At 41.7% G+C, this 27,971-nt stretch overlaps 1 protein-coding gene across 5 annotated transcripts; it reads right to left on the bottom strand.

The window, feature by feature from the left end:
• Positions 1 to 60: 60 nt before the first annotated feature.
• On the bottom strand, positions 61 to 27,971 carry LOC308587464 (bombesin receptor-activated protein C6orf89 homolog). 5 transcript variants are annotated; one of them, XR_014008401.1, is made up of 9 exons: positions 27,666 to 27,971; positions 24,008 to 24,214; positions 23,181 to 23,346; positions 9,896 to 10,041; positions 9,656 to 9,789; positions 7,415 to 7,541; positions 6,778 to 6,901; positions 4,277 to 5,318; positions 61 to 4,246 (listed from the first exon to the last, which is right to left on the bottom strand). XR_014008401.1 is itself a non-coding variant. In XM_081195096.1 (8 exons), the coding sequence occupies exons 1-8, from the start codon at positions 27,723 to 27,725 to the stop codon at positions 5,233 to 5,235; spliced, it is 1,050 nt and encodes a 349-aa protein (XP_081051222.1). In that variant the 5' UTR covers positions 27,726 to 27,971; the 3' UTR covers positions 61 to 5,232. The 5 variants fall into 5 exon arrangements, 4 of the variants coding, with proteins under 4 accessions (XP_081051222.1, XP_081051223.1, XP_081051225.1 ...); XM_081195096.1 differs by having other exon boundaries at positions 61 to 5,318; XM_081195097.1 differs by lacking the exon at positions 27,666 to 27,971 and adding an exon at positions 26,958 to 27,331 and having other exon boundaries at positions 61 to 5,318.

Raw genomic sequence — 27,971 nt, 5'->3', positions numbered from 1 at the left:
AAACATATTCCCACACACAGATTTCATTAATCTATGCAGGAGGACAAAGAAAACAGTGGCTTTTAGTGACACTGTGTCTTTAATAAACAAAAAGAGCCATATGGGGGAAAGTGCATCAACAGCTGTATTTAATTGCAAAAAGTAGAAATTGACCCCACCCACAAACATACAAATCTGACATATTTACATTATTTACAGGCATTTCCCAAGTATTTACAAATGGTTGCAATATATTAATCTATAATTGTTCATAAAATTGCATATTTACATTCTTTTATTAGAAACAGTTCCATAATTTGGTGTATACGCTTGTCCAAAACTGTATGTATACATACAGTTACTTTCCCTGTTACCCCTGAGCCATTATAATGTATAACAGTGAGCCATTTTACCCATATTCCCTGAACAGACAAAAAACATTAATAAAAAATAAAGAGTCATTTGTTCAAGTCTCAAATACAACAGGAAAGCCCAGCATTTCCCACATTCAATGAAAGAGCAAATTACATAGTTTCCTTTTTAAAAGCCATCATTTTCAGGCTTCCTCAAACTATACATTTCCCTACATAAGATAAACAAAGAAAAAGAGCCCAATACTCTGAGATGCTAATGCCTTCCATTCACTGGTTACAAAGCAGCTGAATTTCTTGACACTTGTGATTTGGTCTTTGTGGGCCCAGGGAGCCCAGAGACGCCAGTGTAGCTAATGAATCCTAAGGAAGCTCATCATCTGGCAGAACAGTGGTTCAAGGAAGGCCTGATCCTGCAATCCCAATTCATAACAAGTCTTAATGAAACGGGCTTCCCCCTTCCCTTTCAAATCTAAAACTCTCCAGATAACACACACACACACACACACACACACACACACACACACACACACAATCTTCTCCCATTCTGCATCAGGAAGGGTTCTGATCTCTCTATCATTGTTGAAAAAGACTAAGAATGCTCCAAACTCTGCTTTGCTTCAGAAAAATTGCACAGGGCTTTTTGAAACTAAGTCTGAAGGTTGTCAAGGGGGGGGAGGGGAATCATGCTAATTTAAACAATAGACGTCCATGGAAATAGGTCCTAGGCAACTGGGAAAGCCTTTATTTGAATGCCTTATGACCAATAAGCTTCTCTCCACCCCATTCACTTCTTCCTGCCATTACTTGGATGAAGGTATTGAGGGGATGCTCATCAAATTTGCAGATGACACCACCCTGGGATGGGTAGCCAATGGCGCTGAAGACAGAACTGGGATTCAGGGCCCAAACTGACAAAATGAATTTCAATAGGGACACGTGTAAGGTTCTACACTTAGGCAGGACAAGAACCAGCTGCACAAATATGAGATGAGGGACACTTGGATTGCCATGTGAAAAAGATCTAGGGATCTTCATAGACCACAAGCTTAACATGAGTCAACAGTGTGATGCAGCAGCAAAAAAGCTAATGCTATTCTAGGTTGCATCAACAGAAACAGAGCGTCCCAATCAAGGGAAGTAATAGTCCCGCTCTATTCTGCTTTGGTCAGACTGCACCTGGAGTACTGTGTCCACTTCTGAGCACAACATAAGGACGAGACTGACATTCTGGAATGTGTGCGGGGGGAAGGGGGGACCAAGATGATCAAGGGTCTGGAAACCATGGCTTACACGGAATGGTTGAGAGAGTTGGGCATGTAGAGGAGGGGCATGTTGGACATAAGAGGAGAAAGATTCTGACTAAACAGGAGGAGGAACTTTCTGACAGTAAGAGCTGCTCAACAGTGAAGGAGGCTCCCACAAGAGGTGGTGAACATGACTTCCTTGGAGGTTTTTAAGCAGAGGTTGGATAATACATCTGCCATGTATTATCTAGTTGAGACGGCTGCATTGCAGAGGGTTGGACTAGATGGCCCTTGGGGTCCCTTCCAGCTCCACAATTCTATGATTCTATGTCATGTCACTTCAGTTCACCAAGGCGATCTGATTTGCTCATAAGGAAAAATCTTTATTACTAAGAAACTGGCAAATGATCTTCATATCTTGGCTTGTCAACGTTAACAACTAAACCTGCCAACCCATGGCGCCATGACGAGCCCCTCCTTAGGATTTTAGTCACAGGATTTAGGAATGTGCTGTAATTTCAGACAGTCATTGATCTCTGTAAATATTGCAGCACAGCAGATGAGACAGTTTGCTTCTTCAGAAGATGAAAAGCGCAAAGCAGGCCAAGGTACACTGCTAAGATCACAGAAGGAACCAAAAACATTTTCTTCAGGAAAGAATTAATGGCATGCAACAGAAGCAATATACAGGATTCAAGGGGTGTGAAAAATAGTGAGAGCCAATATTTGCATTTATTCCTTGCTGAGCTTCTCTTTTTAAAAAGTGTGTCACCAGAACATTTCATCACAAATAGCAACGGCGTTTGGAATTTGTCCAACTTCCACATGCTTCCTGCAGACTTTTGGAAACTATTCCATTCTGATTGTGCATCACAAACACCAATGACTTTGAGAGTTTTGCTTTGATGAGGCTGACTTGTCTCCAGAATAGGTTTCTTACGCTTAATATTTGCATCATTAGATAATTAGTCACAGGCGCTAAGTATTAGTTCGCAATGAACCTGATCTAGGCAGATTCTTTTCCATGTTCTCCAACCATAAATGCAAAAAGGTGCCGACACAACTTCTTTGGCCATTGCCGAAAAGGATGGTAACAGGTGCTTAAAACGCTTCAGAATGGTAGCTTGCACTCCAAAAACCAGACAAGAGAAACTCTGATCTAATTGAATGCTCTTAATCAGTTGAAAATCAGAGAACTTGGAGCTCTGATTCTTGTTGGGCAATTACTTGTTTTAATTCCTTGCAGCTTGTGAAAGAGAAGGAGAAAATGTACTGGAAGTCTGAAAACAAATGATGTAAACTCCAGAGGGAATGAGGCTTGGACATGTGCATAGCACCTCCTAGACAAAGATCTGGAAACCTATGCAAAGACCAAGAGCACGTGGAAAGCCAGTCCGTACGCAGGACAAATTCATTATCTTCGGCCAAGAGACTATTTCCTGACTGGCATTTGAGGTTGGGAAAGAGAAAGCATTTTTATGGGAACACTTGTGCAGCACATGTATAAACTGGCCTTTAAAACTATTCCTCTCTAGAGACCCCGAGTTGACTAAAAGACTGATTCTTCCCCACCCCCTGCCAACTATTAAGCAGTTAGCATCACTAACACAATTCCCTAAAATACAGGCATTTCACTATCAAAGCTTTGTTTATGTAAGGGTTGATCAATCTCTGTATCTTCCATCATGTAAAATTCTACTTTGGATTAGTTGCTATTTGCATTACTTGCAAGGGGGGGGGGGGGAAGGATGCCGACACACCACAGTTCAAGGCAAACTGTACTCTGTGTAAATCTACAATAACCCTTGGTTAAAAGCTGGTACATAAGAATTTCAGTACCTGCTAGCTTCAGTGTGTAAATCCCAGCAGCAGAGGTGCCAGGAGAGTAAAACGATGATGTCACAAAACTTCTATTAGCTTATGTGGAATGTGGTCCTTTTCAACTTATATGAACATGTTGTTCTGTAATTGCTCAGTTATATCCCTCTGCTTTTTCATTAGAATTAAACAAAGTACGGTTTTCCTACTGAACTTGCTATTATCACAAACCTGCTTAAAATGATGCTGGGGCTCTAATGTAGAGTTGTTGTTTTTCTTTATGGACTTCAAGTAGGTTAATAAAAAGTGTGAGAATTTCCTCTATGCAGAAAAGGAAGGTGGGAGGAAGGTTCCCCATCTGGTTAAGGGAAACACTAAAGAATGAGGCAGATTAAATGTCAACCCTCCAAAAACCCAAGTCTCTATAGTGCTGCCTATTATTTATATACTGATCTTTTAAACACACATACAGCTAAGTTCACTGCCATATGCATCTCCCACTTAAGACTGCAAATCAGTTTATGCATGTTTCCAAAATAGAATATATACAGAAAAAAGGTGGCCAAGATGCAATCTGCATATTTGCAGAAAATCAAGTAGAATGGGACCCAGTTAGGGGCCCTTAATTGCTATTATCATAAAATTAATATATCCCACCTTATCTTCTAGCAAAGATAGAGAGATTGCTTGAATCTCTTCCTTAAAATTGACCTATATTTACAAATGAACTTTTTTTTTTTACTTTTCACGTGGAAAGTTGCATTGTTAACTTGGCTGAAACAAAATAATCCCCAATAGAACATAAAACATGCTAAATTGTATGCCCCAGCCCTCATTACTGGGATCCGACTTCAACCTCACACATCTGCATATTGTCTTAATGCAGCAGGAACCTAAAAGATTCACTCCTGGGAAGCACTACTACAAATGTAGACAGCACATGCTTGAAACTGATCCTCTCTAAAGGCACAGATGAGCCCATGAGCAGCAAGAGGAAATGCACAAAGCTTGGAAGGAGCTCAAGAATAATCAACATGTATTCAAAACCATGGATTAAGACATGAGAAAACACTAACAAAACATAGGGGGAAAGAAGAGGGCAAGATTATTCATGGCACAAGCCTTAAGAATCTGTTTGTTCCAATCCTGCCCGCAAAAGCATCCACCCATCAGCATCTTTGAAACAAGAGCTGGACAGTGTTCAAGCAAAATATGCACAAAAAGTTTTAATTTCCTAGGCAGTGATTAAATGAGACCAAAGCAGTCCAACCTAGACAGCTCAAAAAGACCTAGTTTTCAGAAGAGGAGTGCTTGGCATGTTCTGAAATGTTAAAAAGAAGAAGAAGAAGAAACCCTCTAGCAAATTTGGCTGCTTGATGCAACTATTAGTCATTTTGAAAAAAAACTTGGATCTGGCATTAAACTGACCCAGGCCAAGAAAGCAGCAAGAATGCGTATCTCAACACTAGGGAAGAGGTGGAAAAAGAAATTTGTAGAGTGCATTGCACACTTGTACAGTGTGTCAAAAGAGCAATTCCACCCTCACCCCACACCAGAACACATCTGCTTTCAAGGAGAAATCTACACACAAGGAAGGGGGGGGGCACCTCCAACTCCTACCAAGATGTTTGAAGGAAAGGCCAAAGTTATCTTGAAGGTCAAGAGAAGATGCCCTTCTCTTGTATTCCTTCCTTCACTGCAGGTGCACAAACGGGGTAAAGATACATCCTTGGAAATGGTGTTCCATTTTGTGTTCCATTTCCTTCGCCTTGGATCCCGAGTGTTCTTACTCAGCAAAAGGCACGTCTCGACAGTTTTTAACTGGCAGATCCATCACAAACAACAGTAGGTTCTGATCCCCTGGAGTTAAAGCCTGTTGTCCAATAATCCACATTTGCAAAACCTTTAGGGAGAAAAATGAGAAAACATTGGAAAAGTGACCTGCATTACTATTCTTTGTAAAGACAATGCTATTGACAGTCTTGTCTATGAACTGAGCTTACCTTTCAAAACGTACTTATACTGTTAGGATTGTATCCAATGCTGTGTGTGTGGAGTTCTGCTCACAGAAAAGGATGTCCCTTCCTCTCCACTTCCTATGTACCTCCAAAATCTGCTCCTGAGGGTTCCCCAGTCTTCAGAGGAACCTTTAGAGGGTTCCTCTGAAGCAGATTTGGAGGATGCGGAAGGGGCGGCAGGGAAGAAGAGTGGGAAGTTCCATGGCACAAATGCAATGGCAGTCTTGGGTGCAACCCTTAGACTTGAAGGCTTCACTCCATCCCATAGAAATTAAATTAGAAACAGAATTTCCCTTTTAAAAAAAAATCCTCTCTGACTGTTCCTTAGGCCTAACAGGGAAGAAAGGCATTCTATATATATCTCCTGCCCCGCACTATTGATAAAAGAGCATCTTAAAGATTAAAACATTTACTACATCAAGTCATACAGGTTAGTTCTATTTTTTCAGAACCCTAAAGTTTTACAGAAACTTCCACAGTACCGTAAAAAACTAATGAATGTATTGTGGTACATGCTTTCATAGCCAGAAATCACTTCACTAGATGCACCCAGTGAAGATGGATCCTGTCCTATGAATTTCCATGACACAATATGGATTGTATCCAAAGTAGTGCTAGGTAATTCGTTCTGTTAGCATAAGGATTTACACCTGTGCAACAGAATTTCCCCCTTTCCTCCCCTAGTGCTTCCTAAGTCTGTTTCCCCAACCCTCTGCAGCACATTTGGAGAGGATTCTGTGCATGTGCAGAAGACAGGTTGTGCTAAAGGGATGAGTGCAAGGGATTCCACCCCACATTTCTAAATCTTTAAGGTGCCACGAAACTCCTTCATTTTTACTACAGTAGATCACCATAATTATTATGCTAGCACGCCTCTTTACACCCGAGCCCTTCTCTGTTCCTTTCCCACTTCTACACTCTCTTCTTTGAAATGTAGCAAATGCTAAGTCTAGTGTTCTATATCAAGATGGGTTTGCTTAGTGGCGTAGTGACGTTACGCAATATATCATGCCCTTTACCCTAAACAGTTATTTGGCTTTTAACAGCTACAAAACGCTGATCTCAAGCTTCCCACAATGGTGAGGCATCCTTCCAGGTTTGGAAAAGCCAATTCAGAATACCACATTGTGTATTCAGAGTTCATATTTTTCCCCCAATAGATAGGGTGTGGAATACATTTTCTCCTCTGCTGCATAATAAAGATCAGAACATTTAGCAGGGCATAATCATGAGACCAAGCCACTGCTTGCCTTTTTCCACAGTATAAGGTACAATGAGATGCAATGAACAGCTCCCAGAATGCAACATTTGCTGCAGTGTCACATCATCTGTATTTGTATTTACCAATATCCCCGGCTTCCAGCTCCACTATCACTGTTTTGCAATGTTCTCTGCACAACGGAGAAGGGATAACATTCAAGGTAAGCTGACCACTTCCAACCACAAAGGTGCTCTGCAGTCTGTATGTCTGAAAAATATGAAGATGGAAGAAGCTTCAAATTATCCCATGCCCTTTCAGAGCTTTATTGGAAAGCAAGAGAATGAAGGAACATTTCCCTGCCGAATTAACCCAGGTGACACAAAGATGCAGAAGAGCTGACTACCACAGAGCTGTTTCCCATAACTACCATCTGAAGCACTTTGCCTTTTAGAATGGACTAGGTGCTCAGTGCTACTGCTGCAACCTACATGAGCACTTATACTCTTGGGGAGAAATGTGGACAAGTAGTGATCACCACCACCATTTATCTGAGACTGCTAAGCATAAGGCACATTGGGACAACTGCAGAAAATTGTGCATGCATTCCCCCCAAAGAAAGAGGACCCTGCCATTGTCTGGGAAAACATTTTCTGCTGATGTTTAGGTGCCTTTTTTTCTTTTGTTTTGGGGTTCTTGGTGTGCATTTTATTGTGATGTAAACTGCTTTGAACTTTCGGAGAAGCAGCACAAAAATATTTCAAGAAGCATTAAAATGCTCACCTTATCCTGAAGTCTTGAGTTGTGGATGAGAAAACAGCTTTTCAGAGAAATAGTCTTTGGAAGCAGCAGTGAAGAGAAGATGGGGAAAATCTCCTGCAGAATCCGAGTTTTATTCAGAGGATTTTGCCTATGGGACATTTTAGAGAACCAGACTGTGCTTAGCATCTTACATTGCTGCCAAGTCTCTTCAAAAGATATCCACCTCTGTCATCCTGAATCACTATTATTGCCTCCATTTTGCAAAAGTGACCAAAAAGCGGGGAAAAGCATAAGAATGTGATTTTCCCAGAGCTTGAACTAGAGACAGGGACTCCTTGGGATGAGTTCAGATCACCTATCACCTCCCAAGAAAACAATATGCTCAGGGAACAAAGAGGCTGATGCAACAACGATATATATATATATTTAAATGTCAAGTTCATTTAATAAAACGCTGATGAAGGGAAATAAAGGAAGGCGTCACCTAGTCAAACATTAACTAAAACCACATGGGAAAGAGTTTGGGAATCCTAGCCTATTCACCATTCCAAGAAAAGGGAGGGCAGGGACGCATTTTAGAAATCCCAGTGTGGGGATCCGTCATGATTCACAGCTTGATATTCTGCACCCAAACTGTCTAGCACAAGTTCATAAATTAAGAACAGCACTGAACGATAGACAACACCGTGTCCCACAATTACGAAGTGCCCAAATATGACTCAAAGCCTAAAATCTTTAGGTCTTGTATCTATGCACACATTCGCTTCGGTTTAGGATTGTAGCCTTAAGTTGTTGCTGCATGCTAGTTTCTTTGGCAACCTCTGAGCAGCAGCCTCTGAAGTGAGCAGCTTAAATAAAGTGACTTAGGTGATGTTGTTGCCTTTGAGAATTTATCTCCAAGCAACTGAAGAGCCCTTTAGTCTCTCTCACACACATACTTAACACTGGAGCAATTCAGTACAGTGGTACCTTGGGTTAAGAACTTAATTTGTTCTGGAGGTCCGTTCTTAACCTGAAATCATTCTTAACCTGAGGTACCACTTTAGCTAATGGGGCCTCCCTCTGCCACTGCACCACCACACAATTTCTGTTCTCATCCTGAAGCAAAGTTCTTAACCCGAGGTACTATTTCTGGGTTAGCGGAGTCTGTAACCTGAAGCGTATGTAACCAGAGGTACCACTGTATGGGGCTGTTAGACAACATTTTAAACAGGAATTGGCAAAACCAGCACCCAGCATTTTTTGGGAATAAAATACTCTAAATTGCAGGGGTAGGGAGAGATTTCTGCAGAAATTCTGTGGGTTGAACAAATTCCAGCCAAATATGGGCTTCTCTGAATCCATTAGTTACTCAGTGATGTAGCTGGCCTTTTTAAAGGCCTGTAAGTAGTGGCATGTATTGGTGGCACCACTTGCATGCACTGTAGAGGCTTCTGCAAAGTCTGCAACCTGCACAATGTGAACAGGACCTCTGCTGCCCCTGCATTTGGGGGAAGATACAGGCATCTAAGAGGCAGAATTTGACCTTTACATTCTGGTACACCAGTGCTCTGTGAAGAAATAGCGAGGTCTTTACTGATGAGGGACCTTCTAGAAACTGTGGAAACCAAAATGGTTTTGTTGAGTTTCACATCCCAATTCCATTGTATTTTTCTGTGTATTTCACCTCGGCAACACACACACCAAACTTTCCGTCAAACCATGTTTGGAAAGAAATCTGCTGGTATTTTTAAATGCTTAAGGAATCCTACCACAAAAGGCCCTCTCAGAATCCCAAGGCACATGTGCCAAAATGCCACATTATAAATTTGATTGCTGGCCTGGTGTAGTGGTTAGAGTGTCTGACTAGGACCCGGGAGACCGGGGTTCAGATCCCCACTCAGCCATGAAGCTCACTGGGTGACCTTGGCCAGTCACTCATTTTCAGCCTAACCTACCTCACAGGGTTGTTGTGATAAAATGGCAAGGAGAACTTACGTACACTACCTTAAGCTCCTTGAAGGAAAGGTGGGATTATAAGTGTAATAAATATATAAAGGAAATAAAATTGAACAGACCAATTTTCCATTTGGGTCAAGATGATAACATTACATATTAGAATAAGACAGCTACAAAAACAGCAAATCCACATCATCCTTTCTAGTGTTCTTCACCCGCCACCCACCCACCCAGCCTTTTGGAAGATGCATCCCAGAAAGTTCACTTGGGTCAAGTTCAAGAAAGTGTGTGTGTGTGCAACTTCAGTGAATAGCTCAAACTCACCAGAAAATGTGAACTCCTTGCCCTGGATGACTGCTCCATCTCTCAGCTGATTCCTCCAGTATGATGAAATCTGTCAATCCAGGGTACAGAGACTGAAAATGCTTCATTTCAGCATAAGACCGATACTGTCCTGTCTTGTGAAAAAGAGAGGAGATGGAATGGTATTTTTATGAGTTGTGTTTTCTCATACAACCAAGGAGTAGGCCCCATTCTGACAGGCATCCCACACTGTGAAGTTACCTTGATGAAGAGAGGCTGAGTTTGCAGTAGTTTTTCTGATAGCTGCCCTAGGTCAGCAGCAGCCACAAGGTTCTTCACGGAGCAGGAGCAGTTGGCAGTCTGAGACACATTCTGTCTACAATCCAAGCCCCACCAGTCTTGACACTCTTTGAAGCAAAAGGATATAAGTGGTTTGTGAGCCCCAAGATTTCACTTAAGCAAACAGAAACAGATTCCAAACATTACACTTGTCATTGCCGTGGACTATCATGAGATAATTCATTGAAAAGGAATCTTTAAACTTGATATGGGCAACACCTGTCACCCCATTTGAGAGCAAACAAGTGGTGCATTTCACAGTTCTGTCTCAGAATAAGCCCCCGCCTTCTTGCTGGAACACCTCCAGATGGCAATGCACAACATTAGGTACATCATTAAGAGGGATACATACTTGCTACTCAAATGTAGTACGTGGTTCTTCCTAATAAAAAACTAGAATGGCTTCCACAAAGGTAAATTCCATGTAACTAACCTTTGAGTGTTATCCAACAGCGTCAGCAAGCATATGGATAGGAGAGATTCAGTAGATATTGTGTACTTGGACTGCCAAAAAGCTTTTGATAAAGTTGTTGATAAAGCTCATCAACTTCGGGTGGGTATTCCCCTTAAAATAGGTCAACAAGTTCTACCACCTCTTTTTCTAGAAAAAAAGCCCTGCTTAACCCTGTACTTTTTAACTTCTTCATAAACAACCTAAAGTTAGGGGTGAGCAGTGAGGTGGCCAAGTTTGCTGGTGACACCAAATTGTTCAGGGCAGCACAAACAAAAAGGAATTGTGAGCAGATCCAAAATGATATTTTCCAACTGGGTGAATGGGCATTAAAATGGCAAATGTAAGCAAGTGTAATTGATGCACACTAGTGCAAAAAATCCCTATCTTCACCTATATGCCAATAGGGTCCGATCTGGTGGTGAATGGCCAGAAATGAGACCTCAGTGAAAATGGCAACTGTGAAAAAAGCAAACTCCATGTTTAAAGGACTGAAAATAAAAATGATTAAGAGTGTGTGTATTGACAAACCTATGGTGCAGAGGCATCTAAAATACTGTTATCACAGGGCGGGAAAAGATTCAGAAAAGGGCAATCAGAATTATCATCCAAAGTCCAACATTTGGACTTTTTTAGTTTAGAAAAATGCAAGTAAGGGGGTGATATCATACAACATAAAAGTATGCATGGTGTGAAGGAAGTAGATAGAGAAAAGCCTTTCTCCCTCTCTCATCACACTAGAAGTTGGAGTAATCCAGTGAAGCTGAAGGATGGAAGATTCAGGATAGACAGGAGGAAGAACTTACTCACAAAGCATATAGTTCAGACTCTGGAATTCACTACCAGAAGATACAGTAAAGGCTACCAAACTGATAGCTTAAAAGGTGACTAGACAAATTCACAGCAAATAAGGCTATCATTGACCACTAGCTATGATGGCTGTGTACTACCTCCAGTATCCAAGGCTATATGCCTCTGAATACCACCAGTTGCTGGGAATCACAAGAAGAGAAAGCACTGTCACGATATAGTCCTGCTAACAGGCTTCCCATAAGCATCTGGCTGGCCACTGTGGGGGAAAAGGACATTGGCAAGATGGTCCTTTGGTCTGATCCAACAGGGCTCTTATAGCATTCTTATGTAACAGGAGCGTGTGATTTAAATTACGGGCAAATTATATTTGAGGATCAGGCATTCTGTTTCTAATTTTAATAGGAAAAACAGAGAATAAGCAATTTGCCTGGCCTCAATGGAAATCAAATTTCAGCACTCCCTTTGGGGACTCAATCTCCTTTGATTAGAGAGACTTAGCTTAAATGGTCATTTTACAATACCGTATAATACAACAAGATAAGTAAGGCTTTGTCTTTTATTGGTTAGACTTTTTGTTGTTGTAGCTTGGAAGTGATGGTTAACATACTGGGGGGAAATGAAGAGACGGTGGCTTATTTCCCACCAGGGTCTCTCCCCTCCTTGTGCAAATAGGTAACTGTAATCATGTTATACAGAACGACATCTCAGGAGAAGAAAAGAGAGGAGTTTATTCATCATTACACTTTTGAGAAAGGGATTCTCTCAAGAGACAGAAGAAACCACAGTGGTTAATTCTTTATGGCTTGTTCATTATCATCATTATTTATCAAATTTCTGTACCACCCTTCATCCAAGGATCACAGGAAAGCTTGCAATATCTGACTGAATGCTGTGTTTCATGTGTTACCTCTGGGATGTGTTCTAGAAAGATCACAATATGACTTGTTTGTTACTGGAAAACTTGCATCAGAGCCTTCTTAAAAAGATACTTGATAATGACATTGTATTCTTCTTAAGCACACATACAAATTCTTGATGTTTTAGTAAGCAAGAGCAACTGCTTCAATGTCACCTCCCAACTGCACAGAGGCTAAATGACAGAAAATCTCTTATAGAGAGAGAGAGAGAGAGAGAGAGAGAGAGAGAGAGAGAGCGCGCCAATGGGGCAGAAAGAATCAAGAAAAAGAGTGTGCAAATGATAGCCCTTCAGGGGGCCACATGGTATTGGTGGGTGCAGCCAGAGAAGAAGAAGAAGAAGAGTTTGGATTTGATATCCCGCCTTTCACTCCCCTTCAGGAGTCTCAAAGCGGCTAACAATCTCCTTTCCCTTCCTCCCCCACAACAAACACTCTGTGGGGTGAGTGGGGCTGAGAGACTTCAAAGAAGTGTGACTGGCCCAAGGTCACCCAGCAGCTGCATGTGGAGGAGCGGAGACGCGAACCCGGTTCCCCAGATTACATGACTACTGCTCTTAACCACTACACCACACTGGCTCTCAGAGGTAAAAAGGGACAGAGCAATTAATTTGAATTTTACTTTCGTACAATAGGCTAGGTTCTACACACACTTGCACACTCCTCTCTATCCTAAAAGCATTATCAGAGTTCAAGGGCACATTCTAGCCAGGCAAATGCACTCAGGAAGGGCACAAATCAGGGTCGGTAATATTATTAGCCAGAGGGATGGCTTCCCAATAGACAGAAAGGATGGGGAGCTGCTGCATTGGCTCTAGGCCTGGGGATCCTCACTCCTGATCTTAAGGATCACCTTCTGTAACAAGCGATCAACAATGCTTCCTTTGATTTCCTTCAGTACATCCTAACAGAAGACAATACAAAATTCATGGAAAAGGAGGACCGTTAAAATGCTTCTGATGCCTTTAAAGTCTTTGAAGCCATTTCAGGAGGTTTACCCAGTTTGAAAGACTGAGATGTTTAGCATCACAAGATATAGAAGCACAGAGCAATCTGTACGGCTGTGCATTAATCACATCCACCAAACAGAGCCCAATTTATCTTTGCAGCCAATTCTGGGTATTTGCATTCTCAATTGCATGATTCAGGAGGTTTTTGTTTGCCATGAATAACCCACTCAAGTATTCCAAGTGGGCTTAAAAAAAATTGTTTAATCAATCTGAGATTTATTGTTGAGGGTGTTCCTTTGTACACCAGAATGTGTGTGACTTGCATAAAAAGTGCAGTGGGAAAAGGGAGGGAGGGCAGCAGGCTAGCCTAGATTTGGAGAGAGACTGAAGGGTGACATGGAAGAATAACAGGCTGAGCAAAGAGCAGAGGCAATGCAAACACAGGAGTGTAGAAGAGGACTGAACTGGATCTTGACACAGTAGTCTTCTCTCCTCTACTACCTTCAGTTATACTCCTCTGCATTCCTTTCAGATTATCAGTCTGTCTGTGGGCACACTCAAGGTGTATTTGGCCTTTAAGTGTAGCAGGCCTTGATCCGTTTGTAGCATAGCCAGTTCGTAAATTCTCAAAAAAGAATATTCAAGCTAGAATGCTGTAGCTAAAACATGTATGTTAAGGTTTCAAGAGCAATTGTGCTTGATTCCAGGGCCAGCACCCAGTTCTAGATGTGTCCCCACCACCAGTCCCTACTTTCACAAGTCTGCTTGCAGAGAGCAATCCTTTTGCAACTGCAAGCAGTGGGCCGACAAATATGCATACAGGCTCTCATCAGTAGAATCGCCTCCCCACCAAGACTGCAACATAGATCCTTGAAACAAGCAGTTTAAGATACCACATATCTGGGAAGGCGCTCCTTCTCAACTCTTAAAAATAGTCATGCTATTTCCAACACTTAATTCATGTAACTTGCAGTGATGTGTATACCTTCACCTGCCAGTTTAAAGAGACTAGGCACGCACAAGAGCTTTGCAAAGCTGAGACTAACATAGAAGTGTGCATGCATACGAAAGCTCATACCAATAACAAACTTAGTTGGTCTGTAAGGTGCTACTGGAAGGAATTTTATTTTGTTTCGACTAACACAGAAGTTATTATAAATGAGCTGCTGTTGCCATGACAAAGAGATAGCGAAGCTGAAATAACACAATTCTGCATTTATCTGGCAGGGAATACGGAGACCCACATCATTTAAAATCCACTAAAGGAGGAAGATTCCGTTGTGCTGTTACTAAGCAGTATATTTCTGTGCCAAAACACCAAGGAGGATATTTTGATCCTCATTAGACAGCAGAGTCCCACTTTGGCCAGGTTCACACATCACATTAAGCCAAACCCTAGCTCAGCATAAATGTACATGCTCTTGGAGAGGAGCTCACAGACACTTCGCTCCTCCCTGGTTCTTCTCACTACTGCACTGAGCATCACAATTGTGTTGCTGTTTTCCCCCTACTGACCAGAAGTGTAGACAGGAGCAGTTTCTGCATCTCTCCTTAGAGGCTCAGCAACTTCATATGGGAGTCAGCCTGTCACTCAGTCCTGAGGTCAGAGTACTGTTTCTCTTGGCTATCCATCCAAACCACCAAGCACTTTAAAAAAAATTTAATCCATATAATCACCATTTTAATCTTTCAGTCACTTCACAACTTTTGGCATGCTAAGAAGCTAATTTGATAGGAAAGATGGACCCCAAAGAGCTAAGGGAGTCGGGAAGTTAAGACACAACAGACTAGATCCAGAGAACTCACAACTGGCCACTGGCTGGGCCCTTTCCTGGAGAAGATGGACCTATAACACCTCCTAGGTTGGCTGGTTAACTGCAAAACACTCTAAAGGGCTAACCAACTAGCCCAAACATGTTCTGACTGAGAACAGACTGCTTTTAATTAAAGGGCTGGCGCTGTGCTGTTTTGTAATTATTGGTATGGTTTTAATAGATTTTATATATGTAGCTAGTTTAAATTTAACAAATCTTAAGCACCGTCAGGGGAAAAGGAGGGATATAAATAAATTTGTTGGTGGTGGCTTTTTGGAGCATCCAGTCAGTTTCCAAGCCCCAAAATGTTTGTCGTTGTCTTTATTTATTTAAAAGATCATCATCTCTTACGTGACTAGGTCTTCAATGGAGATACTGCTCCACCACCACTGACAGACGTGCAGCTGCTGGGTATGCAAGTCAGAGACTTTATAGTTATTGTCCCCAGGCAGGGGAACTTTCTGTCCTGGGAGGCTTCTTTGGTTGACATTTCAAGGCCTAGTTGACTGTTTCATTTCAATGTGCCTTTGGCACACAGAGCTGAAATTGTTGTCACCTCCACCCCTTCCTATTTCCAAGTTGGCTCTTGTTACTGGTTTTGTTTTTGACTGTGGATGTGGTTTTAAGCTGTGCTCATCTTAAGTTGCTGCTCCCTTATTGTTGTGTTTTAAATATTCTTTTCTACCCACCACAGGGGTCCGCCTATGTGTGGGATGTAAATATCTGAAAACCAACCAACTAGCCCAGACAAGCTAGTCCCCAAAGGGGATTTTAGACCAACAATACGCAACTAACAGCGCCCTGTGGTACATGCCAAATTTCTTTCGAAATTTAAAGAGAGTTTCAAAAGCAGTTTGAGATATAGCAAAAGTGGCTATGTTTCAAAATGTTCAAAAAATTCTCTGGCATGTACAGCCCACTGCGTGTATCTAAAGTTGGCCTTTTGATCCTCAAGCGTGTGAAGAACTTTCCCCATAATTATATAGAAACTGGACAGACAAACCAGAACTGGACATTTTGTCCATAAATCTTAGGTGAATAGCGTGTGTGGTTACACTGATATCATACATTCATTTTTTTAAAAAATATTTATCTTTCATGCCATATAGGCTAAATCATACTACAAATAAACTCAAGTAACATCACGTTTAGAACGTTTTTGCACATCAGGAGCTGAGTAAGCTCAGCAACGCCACATGGTCTCCAAGGGTTGGCTCACACTTTGCTTATCCAACCCGCAAAATCTGTAACATGCATCCGCCCTGCATAGCTTTGGTAACAGGCTGCACCATTTCTTGGCATGACTAGGTAGAAGTGTCATGCCTGTACTGGGCTATCCTGTGCCAAATTATTTATTTGATTCAGGACGAGTAAAGTTCTCCACTAACAGATGAGATCACTACAGGCAATGGGGCTGCCTCCTTTGAATTTATGCAGGTGCACACATTCAAAATGATGCTAAGATCCTTTAAAGCATAAACCATTAATAACCTGCACTAGCCAAAAAAAACCATGCTCTGCAGCAGCCAACATTACTCCAAGCAGAAGTGATTTTTCCCTGCTTAGCAGACATCCTCAGTCCCAAAACATGGCCATACAATACTCAAAATTGCTAACCTCATTGCTATTGCTGCTCTGACTTACAACTTAGCACTCCACAAGTAAAGAGAGAAACAGTGGTGGTAAAATATAAAGCTACTCATTGCAACAGACTTGTTTTTTTCTGCAAGGAGAAATATGTATATCGGAATAAAACTAAAAATAGGTTTAGTCAGGGAAAGCAAACCATTATTTTGATTCATTTAAAAGTAGCAGCACAGGCTCTGACTTCATTTAGACATTTAAAAAAAAAACATAGCAAGACGCAATTTTGCATCTGCAAGTCACCAAAACTAACTTGCAGAGACCTGGATAGTACAAGTCCTTCACATTTGAGAGTAAAAGACTGGGGAGATTAAGAAAACAATCCTATGCACACTTCTCTTGGAGTAAGCTTAATTGGACTTAACCTCCAATTAATAGTGGATTGCGCTTTGAAGCACCTCCCAGTTTCTAGCTTAGCCACAGTCACAGTATAACTGAAAGGGGGAGACCTCATCTGTCATCCTCCTCTCTTATTTCTATCTGTCACCAGAGGTTCTAAGAATATCATGGCATATCATGACTCAGCAGAAAGGGCTGAAAGGTGCTCCTGTTATGACCACCTCACAGGGATATTAAGTGTTATAGCCATTAATTATCAAAGTCAATTTTATGGCAAGGATTCAAAGCGTCTTGTGCTATGTGTATTCAACAGTGACTTCAAAATCATAACTTCCATTTTTTGTGGGGGAAGTTTTAGCATTTAAGACTGGAGATAAAAACTTGGAAACTGGGCTTTAGCATGAACAGAAAAACTCAAACATTAGAATTTAATTAAAAAGAAATGCACAATTTAAAAAAACCTCAAATTTCAAGCCACAAGAGTTCTAGTGTTGTCATCCTCAGATTACCCCAGCTGGAACAACAGACATGGTTCAGTGGAAACCAGATGTCAAAACTGAATTTTTATGAAATGCACATGCTCGGTAAATGCATGGAGAGAGGGAGAAAGAAGGGGACACATCACTCTACCATGTTTTACATAATAAGCATACCAATCCTTAAGCAAGGAAGAAACTGCTTCTTCACAACTTTGCAAAGCTGAACACCACCAAGATGGAATTACCACCAGGACTATGTGCACTCACATTCAAATATCAACATTTTGTCCAAAATAAATGAATTACTACTTATTTCATTTACTCCATCTCCTAAATCTGCACTTTCTTTGGCCTCCTCTCAATCCCAATGTTTTCAGAGAAAAGAATGCAAAGAGGGTAAGACAAGAGTATCCTGCACAGTTCTGTGCTGTGGGAGAGACAGTGGTAGGAATGGTGATGGAATAGAAGCCCCATTCCTTGATCGCCTGGGAAATCATGTTAATACCTCTTTCAATTGCTTTGGGTTACCAAGAAATATAAGCAAACGTTTTCATAGCTAGTTTCTACAGCTAAGAGTTGGAAACAGGTTTTCAAATAGTAGTACGTTAAAATACCCAATTCTGCACGTCTAGTGAATTTGAAAGAATAATTTAACAACTTACACAATGCAGTGCTCGAGAATTTTTTAAAAAGTAGCTAACTCTCTTAGAATGTGCTCAACACTAAGGTTTGAATGGCAAACCTTATTTGCCACTGGGTGAACCCCAACAGTTCACCCCCACAACAAACCCATCTTTTGTGGCCAGATATATGGAAAACTCTTTTGCACTTTTTTGCATTTAGGGTATCATGTTTTATATATATATATAACATGCTACCCTAAATGCAAAAAAGTGCAAAAGAGTTTTCCACTTTCCAGATTCCCAAAATAACATGGAGCTGGTTTGCTATAAGAAATGTCAAACAAACAGTTCAACTACTGAATAGCCAAGATAAAGTCATTGTTTAAAAAGAACTTGCACCACCCATCTGTACAAAGCCAGCCTGGACCTTTAAAAATGTGTACCAACACATGTGCCTGTTATTAGGCCTCAGATTATAATAAAATGAGATGTTTACAATGAGATTCAGAGCCCTGGTGCATCAGTTACAGTTCAGTTCTTAATGGTGTAAGGATGCTGCAGCTGGGCTGACGTTAATGGACAACATTCTAGAGGCATCAGTATTTTCTGGTGGGAAAGAACACTAATCTGCAAAGGAAATCTTTGTGCATGCTCTATAGCAGACTCAACTGAAACTATCCAAGACATGATTTAGCCTGAGAGGGCCCTGAATGTTGGATGGAAGTCAAGCATGTCTCACGCTAAGCTAGAGAGCCAAAAAGATAGATATTGTTGCTGCAAATCTTCCCAAATGAACCATTTTTGCTAACCACACCCTTGTTCATAATTTACGGCTTGGAGGTAGTGCTCAAGGGTTCTGAAATGTAGAAAGACTCCTCACTGCTTCGTCCAATCATATTATTTCAGACCTCAGTTGCAGTTCATTGCTAACAAGGCAGTTGTGGCTCATATGCCAGCTTAAAAGTGACCTGCTGGAATTTCGCCCACCACTTTACATCATGCACGTCTGCAATCAGCCAAAACTGAGCCCAAGAGTCTGACCTGTTTTTACAAACAATTTCAGAGAAGCAGAAATGCCTGGCAAAGAACATAATCATTTCTAGTCTTGGATTTGGTATGTCAAAGGAATTTAGAAATGTGGGACGAATGAATGTTGGCCTAGCTCCATACTACCATCATTTTAAAGATACTTCTCTGTGCCAAGAACAAATGGAGGGCTTCCCACTGGACCACATCCTAGCGCTAAGAGTAATCATGTCTCCAAATAGCCCTGCGTATCTTGGGTTTCACCCAGTACATTATTATATAGTTCATTATTTAAATCTGTGATTGAAGGATAGATCTAGTCTCTTGGAAGTGGAGGAGAAAGGGTTTCTAGAACGTTGACTTCCAGTGACCATATCAGTCCAGGCAAAGGTAATATAAAGTGCCCACTACATTTTCCTCTTTCAGGGCACTGCAACAGTGATGAAGAAGTTTTCCATCGTTGTCAATAGCCTTCACAAACAAGAGCGATTCTCTTCAAAGAGCGCCCTCCTCTTTTCATTTGCCAGCTAATTCAAGCTACCAAAGCAATTCCTTTAATGTCTAATCATTTTCATTATGTACCGATGTGATATTGCAACAGAAAATATAAACAGCAGCTCTTCAAAGATGCTTGACATCTAGCTTGAGTCAGCCTCTAAACAGGATTCTTCTCCATCCCAGCAAAGCTGCTTAGTTACATTTGCTCTTTGCATTGTACATTATGAAACACACGTTGATATGGCAGCAGCCTTTACTCCCTTTTATCATTTCCCAGCTTAAGAGTTTCAGGAAGTGACTTATAAGGCTGGACCTAATCAACCAACTAATGCAAGGGCACGGCAGTGAGCTAAATTTAAGATGGGAGATTTTGCAGAATGTAGGATTCCTGAAACTATGACAGTTCCCAAGCTAGAAAGAATCAGAGAGCAGTAAACAGCTGTGACTACACAGTCCATCAGTCTTTCCTTTAAAAATATGTCAGGAGACCCATCCAACTACAGTGGTACCTCGGGTTACATACGCTTCACGTTACATATGCTTCAGGTTACAGATTCTGCTAACCCAGAAATAGTACCTGAGGGTTAGGAACTTTGCTTCAGAATGAGAACAGAAATCGTGCTCCGGCGGCACAGCAGCAGCAGGAGGCCCCATTAGCTAAAGTGGTGCTTCAGGTTAAGAACAGTTTCAGGTTAAGAACGGGCCTCTGGAACGAATTAAGTACTTAACCCGAGGTACCACTGTACTACACTTAAAGCCCTCATCTTCCTTTGAGGCCTAGAGATACTTAATAGAATGAGGTGGCAAGGCTTTATGGCATTCCTTCAATTTGCTTTTGACAGAATGCAAATAGTATCAGATAAGCTATTATACTTGGGAGCTAGAAAAGTCATTGTTTTAACATGTAGAAGCCCAGTATGAAAATCTGAGCAAAAAAAGGATCCTCTCTCTTATGTACATGTAAGAATAGTCATGTAACAATTCAGTCTGTAATCCTATGCATGCCTATTAGGGTATAAGTCTCATTGTACAAAATCAGAGCTTACTTAGAAGTGATTATGCCCAGGATTAAAACTTGAGAGTGGCAGACTGCACATCACATATAAATTGTGTGTATCCAAACACCAATGTTCTATGTTTGTTTGATGAAAAGTACTATTGGGAGGCTACAATTTCAAACACAGGAGCAGCATAGGGAGTGCTTAGCCCTTTCCCTGCTAGGCCTTTTTTCAGTCAAAACTCCCCACCCAAGGGATTCCAGGTGCTTATTTAGTCTTGCAAATATGCATCCCGATCTATGCAAAGGTAGTAGCAGTTGGACCATATGATTTTGAAGGAGAAATGATTGGAGGGGAAAAGGTTAAACACACACACACCATTTTTAAATGGAGTGTGAGATTTCAGGAAATCATCTTCAATAGATTTCGGGACTATTACAAAAATTGGATGTGGTTTTGTTTATTTCTGCAGGAATGGGTTTTAGCCAACATATACATTCTGAGCTGAGACATTGGTTTCAATACCAGTACTGATCTCTGTTCATAATCCTTTCACACACAGAAATTCATTTCTGGTTACCTTTCCCCATTTCAACAACCTAATTTAAGTGGAAGGGGTTGTTTTGTTATTGCTATTGCTAAAAATAAATAACTGTGGAGATAGTCTTTGTTAATCCACTGCCAATCAGCTGGAAAACTACCCATTTTAAACTGGTTCTTAATATTGTGCAATACTGTGTTTTAATATTAATATTATATTTTAATTGCAACCCACTCTGGGACCCTAGGGTGAAGGGCAGGTAATAAATAGTAGTATTTGTAGTAGTAGTAGTAGTAGAAGTAGTAGTAGTAATACATTCCAATCTGTCTTCTGCCTTACCCACCCCTTGTTTATTCTCAACTGTCACAAAGGAAAAACAACCATTTGTGTGCCAAGCATTCCCAGAAATAAAATTTCCTTCAACTGAGCGCTAACAAAACAAAAAAAAGCAAAACATGTAGACATGATAAGGTTTTTAAACAAATCTGCCTGAGAAGGCAGCACAGTTGTGATGATCTTTCAGCTAGCTGCAATTTAGACAGTTCTGCCCGCACCCATGTCTGGTTTATGCTAAGTCTTGGTGGTTTATTATCTCAGAGTTAACTGCTCTGAAACCTTGCTTTCAAGGTTCAGCTGCATACTAAGTTCAGCTACAAAACACTAGTCTCATTCCGAGTTTCCTTAGAGGGGCTTCCTCATTTCTGTTGACAAAGATCGAGATTGCTACATTTCCTGATGTGTACATTTCAATCACTACCGCAAAAAATAAACAGAAGAGATTTGCACCACTACCTTTCATAGCCTACCTGCTGAAATCAGATTTACTGGTACTGAACTTTGAACCAAAGTTCCATGCAGAACTCAAAGCACCACCTTAAGCACAGAGTAATCCTGTACAAATGTTTGAATGTTTGAATGTTTTAGGGCACTAGTGGAAAGACTCAGAATTATGTTGCAAGCGTAATAGCAGAGTTAATGGTCACTTTACCATTAGCAGCATCCTGATCAGGCTCTTTTTATATACTTGGACATTGTTGAAATACTCCATAAGCAACTAAATGTGTGATTTAAATATTTAGCCAAGTGGGAAAACATACAGCAATTCTTAAAGATTTTAACGTTTTTAAATGCATTAGAATAACAAAAAAATGATAACTGGTGATATCATTTGTCGATATGTGCTTGATATAGGAGGTGTAAAGCCAGGATCTCTGCATCCTGAGGGGCAGTAAAGGGTGAAAGTCTGATGCAACTGCTAAAAAAATGAATACAAGCCTTCTGAGTCCAGTTTAAACTGCAGACAAATTTACCGAAGTATTTTTGTTCCTGGCAGCCCTCCAAAAAATGTAGAGCTGTGTGATAAGTAAAGCATGCCAGGAAAAGCTGCACCTGTTAGTTGTGCAGCCAGAGACCATCCAGGAAAAACAAAAAGCTGGCAACTCCACTCTGGGACAAGCAGCTCATGCTAGGAGGAGACTTGACAGCAGCAGAGAAAAACCTCACCTTGTCCGATTTGGCTTCCCAGAACCTCCCTTTTGCAACACATAATCTTGTACAATCTGTGTACGTGCAAGCCTGCGCCAATTTCATGAAGTACGAATTTGTTAAATAAGGGGCCAATGGTAACTGGTTTGTTTTCACTCTCAAAAAATCCAGAACAAACTAAACCGCTCTCCCAACAATAAGCAAACATCCCTGTGCTTTCTAAACTTTCCTTCACAACGTTAGGCTCTGCCTATCCTCATTTGTGACTGGTTTGGAACCAGTTTTAGAAAAAAAAAAAAATGCTAGCAGGTTGCCATGCTGCAGAGTGTAATGTCTCAGAACATGTCCACTGGAGGCAATTTGCTAAGCTTCGTTGTAAACACAAAAACAAAGCCTTTGAGCATGTCGATGAGTTAATTAGTGATTACTGCAGGCAGACCTCATATAGACCTTGGTAGTAGTTCTCATTTTGCTCCCTGTAAAAAGCAATATTATTTTGCAATGAAAGGTAGGGGCATCATTACTGAATATTTTTCCCTAGCATGTATTGTCTTAGCATATCATCATGTGTGCTACCACCAATGCATCCCAAATATGTTATGGTTAAGTAAATATGCAAATAACTTTCTTACTCTCTAGCATATACTTCTTGGTAATTGGTAAAGGCAGCAGTCGGATATGACTAATGAGGGAGCCCCACGCATGGGTTCTGGAGAGCGTCGTTTCGGGTGGCGAAAGCGTATGCGGCTGGATCATAAAGTACGCAGTTAGTAAAACTAACCCCAGCATAACCAGGCCCTGCAAGAGAAGACAAGCATTAGATTAGTCACCAGCACTTGTTTAGAATGAGGACTGTCCCTTTCAGGTAATCATGTAGGTTATGATCTGCTGAGCTAAATCACTTTGACACAAAAGCTTGCAACATGAAGTTACAGAGCGAGGATGGGGAACCTGGGGCCCTCCAGATGTGGATGGACTCCAGCTCCCATCAGCCCTGACCATTGGCCTTCCCTATCCCTGCTTTAGTGTCACTGCCTGCTGACAAAAGCTGTTGCATGAATGTAGGCTCAAATACTCTAGTGAATATGATTATCAATGAGGGGATGTTACTTGCAGTGCATTATCGCTCAGTACATGCTCTTGCCTATATATCAGTAGCATAATGTGCTCCCTGCGCATTTAATAATATAGTGGCCAAAATGCAAATATGCAACCAGACGTTCAGCAACCAAACTAGGTCAGGCATCCAGGCACCAAAAGTTTGACCCTGTGTGCCAGTTCTTTCTAACATTCCTGCCAGACAACAGGCATGGTAACGAAAGGCATTGCAGTGATTCAAGCCTTTATCTCGCTTGATATATTCTGGCCGTTAGGTTTCACTCCATTAGGTTGACCTCAAACTGTGGTCCACTTTGTATACGGACATGCACAGATACAAGATCGTCCACAAATGCTTTACCTTATAGAGTACCATCAAAATAGGGTAGCGTGGGGGTCCCCTTTGGGGCTCATTTTTTTCCAAGAGTTGCCTGATGAATTTCTCAATGGCCTTTTCAGACATACCACACTGATAACCGGTCTCCCTCACTAAGTCAATGGTCTCTGAGAGTTTATCATAAATGCTGAGTTCGCTGGCAGAAAGCTCCATGTCCTCTGGTGAAAAATCCTATTAGGGAAAATTCAAAACGTTAAGAAACAAGATATTCCAGTGCCTCAAAGAAGATCATAGGAAAGGACAGCAAATTCCTAATCTAAGCAAGGTTTCTTTGTGTTAAAATTACAAAGCTGGCTGTGAGGTCTCATTAACATAGCTCATTAAACTCCACCCAGATCCTTGATTTTAAACATTCTAAAATAGGGCTAGTTTGTTCATCTAAGTAAAACACATAATGACTACTATAAAAGTATCATTGTTTACACTGAAAATGCACGAATTGGCACAGAGAGGGATGAAGTCACTGTGCGAGTGGAATAATGTCACTCATGCAATATAACTTCTCTCTTTCCTCCTCCCCCCCTCCATCTACAGTGGGGGTTCTCCAACCCTTCAGAGCTGATGGAGCTGGGGGTAGGAGAAGGAGAGGAACTTCTATTAAACCAGTGGAAGCTGTTTCACTGTTTTCCTCATGCAATGACTTAGTTAGATGCAACTGTACACAAACATATTATGGTAAAAGCTTTCATAGACATCTAAGGAAGTGGACTGTAGTCCACAAAATCTTGTGGCATTACAAACATGCTAGGCCAAGGCTCTTTGTCCTACAACTACGAGTACCACCTAATAGGAAGTGGTTGCCTTCATGCCCTGCTTGTGAATTTCCAAGAAAACATGGGAAGCCATAGCGAATGCTGGATTAGATACATTTACAGACAGAAACCACCGTATTTACTCGAATCTAATGCTCACCTTTTTGGCCAAATTACATTGCAAAAATTGAGGTGTGCGTTAGATTCGATGGCGTATTAGACTTGAGTAAATATGGTATACACAATGAAGTTTTATTTTCTCAAGGCAGCACAAAAGCTATTTCACAAAAGGTCCACTTTTTACAAATGAGGATCTGACTCACAAAACCTATTTCTGGTCAAGGGAGAGCAAGAACAACATACACAAGCAGACTTACAGGTAAACTTTTGAGCCTTCTTATAGTTTAGCATTTGTTAAACATCCATTTTAGCACCAAACTACCATTCAGTTATCAAACCTTTCATTCACGATTTCTTTACTGCAAGGGTACTCTGTTATTTATGAAACTCTCAACAATTTAGTATCAAGGCCAACCCACCCACGTACAACTAAAGATGTGACAAGAGGATACTGAAAGGAGGAAATATGTAGAGGGTCAAGCCATTCCTGAAGTACCCCTCAAGGTCCTGGTGTATGATGCCTCTATGCAATCATGTACTGGCAGGAGAAATGCTTAATTTCTAAGTAAAGAGAGAGAGTCCAAAATGAGCTATGTATCAACAGGAGGATGCAACAGGTTTACAGCTGTATTACTATTGTTTTTATAGCATTTTCCCATCAAAAGATGTGCTTTAGAATTCTGACTTCCTTGTGAGATCCAACACTCCACAACAAGCAAGCAGCAACAGCAGCTCTGATCTTCATACACACAGTCAGACCCAATTCCTGATCCTGTGTTGGATCCAGTGTTCCAGCCCTGGGAACAAAACACCCAGCACAATTCCCCCAAAAAATAGGAAATGTGTGTAGAAGCAGGGCCAGCCCAATACATTTTGGCACCTAAGGCAAACCACAAAATGGTGTGTGTGTGTCCCACCCCAAGGAAGAAAGAGTGAGTGAAGATCTACATCAGAAACAATGGGAGAATAAAGATCTACATCAGGAACAAGAGGGTGGGGTCAAATCAACCTCTGAATTTGTTGGAGATGAGGAAACTGGCATAGAATCATAGAATCGTAGGAATGTTGGAGATAAGGAAACTGGCATAGAATCATAGAACCGTAGGAAGGGAACCTAAGGATCATCTAGTCCAACACCCTGCAATGCAGGGATCGAACCTGCAACTTTGGCATTATAATCACCTGAGCTATCCAGGCATGCTATAAGTCAATTGCCTCCAGATAATGCTTTACAAAGTGATTTTTTAAATATATGTTCACATAATTGTCTTACATAACGTAGTATATACATCAGTTAATATGTTTTCAACTAGATATTAAATCTAGTACAATTTCCTATTTTACAGGATTGCATCAACGGGCCTAGTTAGAATCTAGATTTGGGAAACAAACTTTCTCAAGGTGAGACTGGTTTGAGAACCTAAGATTTGTCTTGCCCTCTGTAGCAAAGAAAGAAAAACTATAGATCATCTGTGGCTCCCTTGAGCCACCTAGATTTCAGTCACTAGATGTACACACTGCTTTCTGTCGACTTCTTTAATGTACCACGTTCTAACCTCTACCATTTTTAATTGAATAAGGAGCTGCATCAATGGAGAGGGATGGGCAATATGACCTTCAGATTTGTTCTGGTCTCACATTTTTGTAGCCAAGGGATAATACAGACTTAAAGAGATAACTCAGAAGTAAGAATACCCCATAATGGTTAGAACAGTTTTGTTTTAACAGCACACTTCTATGCATGTTTACTCAGAAGTAAGGCACGCTGTTTGGCTTCCTCCCAACAACACAGGATTGAAGCCTTAGAGACACTACTCCAGAGTCTGAATTGAAATGGGGCATTTACACTGCATGGTTGACTTTGCAAATCTATAACGCAGCCCTGTTTTACTTTATGTGCATATGCATGAAGAGGTAAAGCCTCATCACTTACTGTAAAAGTCTCATGAAACTGCCAACATTCACAAGACTCAGCATAAATGACACAGGAACTCATTCTAGCATTCATTCATTCATTCACCTGTATGAAATCAACAACATACCTGAGATTCTAACCCTATATGCCTTCAGGGATTATGTAACACTGGTGAGATTGTAAACACCAGCTGCAAGAAATATGATCATCGACATGCACAAATGACAAAAGCACAGGCTTATTTATGTTGAACACAAACTTCCAGATTTCTGCTAGGCAGTGGTTCTTCCCAGTTGCTAGTCCACAGACCCCAGGGAATCCGCGTAACCCACCCAGGGGGTCCGTGGCACCATTCATATAACAAAAACTACCGTGGAGTTATCAATAATTACAAATGGAGGGGTTCTGTGACTTGGCTTTCGAAAAACCGGGGATCTAAAATACTTAGCTAATTAGGAAACACCGTACATGTTAGAACCCACTTAAGAGAGAGCTGGACCACAATTTATGGAACTTACTGCTACCCCTTAAAAAACCCTTTTTTTTCTCTCCCACTGACCGCCACTGACATTCCAAGCTGTGGGGCGCGAGGAAAGCACCGGCCACTGACAGGAGCATGGAGGCCTTTGGTGCCCCACACCCCGGTCTCCTCCGAAGGGGGCAGCCGGCCTGGGACAGTCCGCCCCGCCTTTGGGGCTGCCCTTCTCCCCTGTCATGCCCAGGCTCCCGACGAGACCCCCATCCCCACCCCCACCAAGCGGCCAAGAGACCCCACCCGGAGGCTTCTCCCGCCTTCACTTGAAAGCGGCCCTCCCTCGCCCACGCGCCTCCTCACCCCATGAACCGCCGCCCGGGTGGCTCCCACCAGACTGGAGAGGCGGAGCGCAGCGAGCATGGGAGCGATGCTCCCCGTGCAGGCGAGGAGGAGGGCTGGGCCTGGCGCTTCCTGCTTCCGGGCTGCGGAACGGGAGCGAGGCCGCAGATTCCCCGCAGCACTTTCGCCTCGCTCGGAGGCGCCTGAACAGCCGCCCCACCTCTCCAGACAGGGGCTCTAGCTCGCCGCGGTTCAAGAAGCTACCGCCCATGGTCGCCAGTTGGTGGTCAGCGGCCCTTCGGCTGTGCGGTGCAGCCCCGTCACGTG

This window comes from Podarcis bocagei (assembly GCF_964188305.1).
Source record: "Podarcis bocagei genome assembly, chromosome: 5".
In the NCBI taxonomy this organism is placed as follows: Eukaryota; Metazoa; Chordata; class Lepidosauria; order Squamata; family Lacertidae; genus Podarcis; species Podarcis bocagei.
This window is presented reverse-complemented; position numbering and strand designations above follow the sequence as displayed.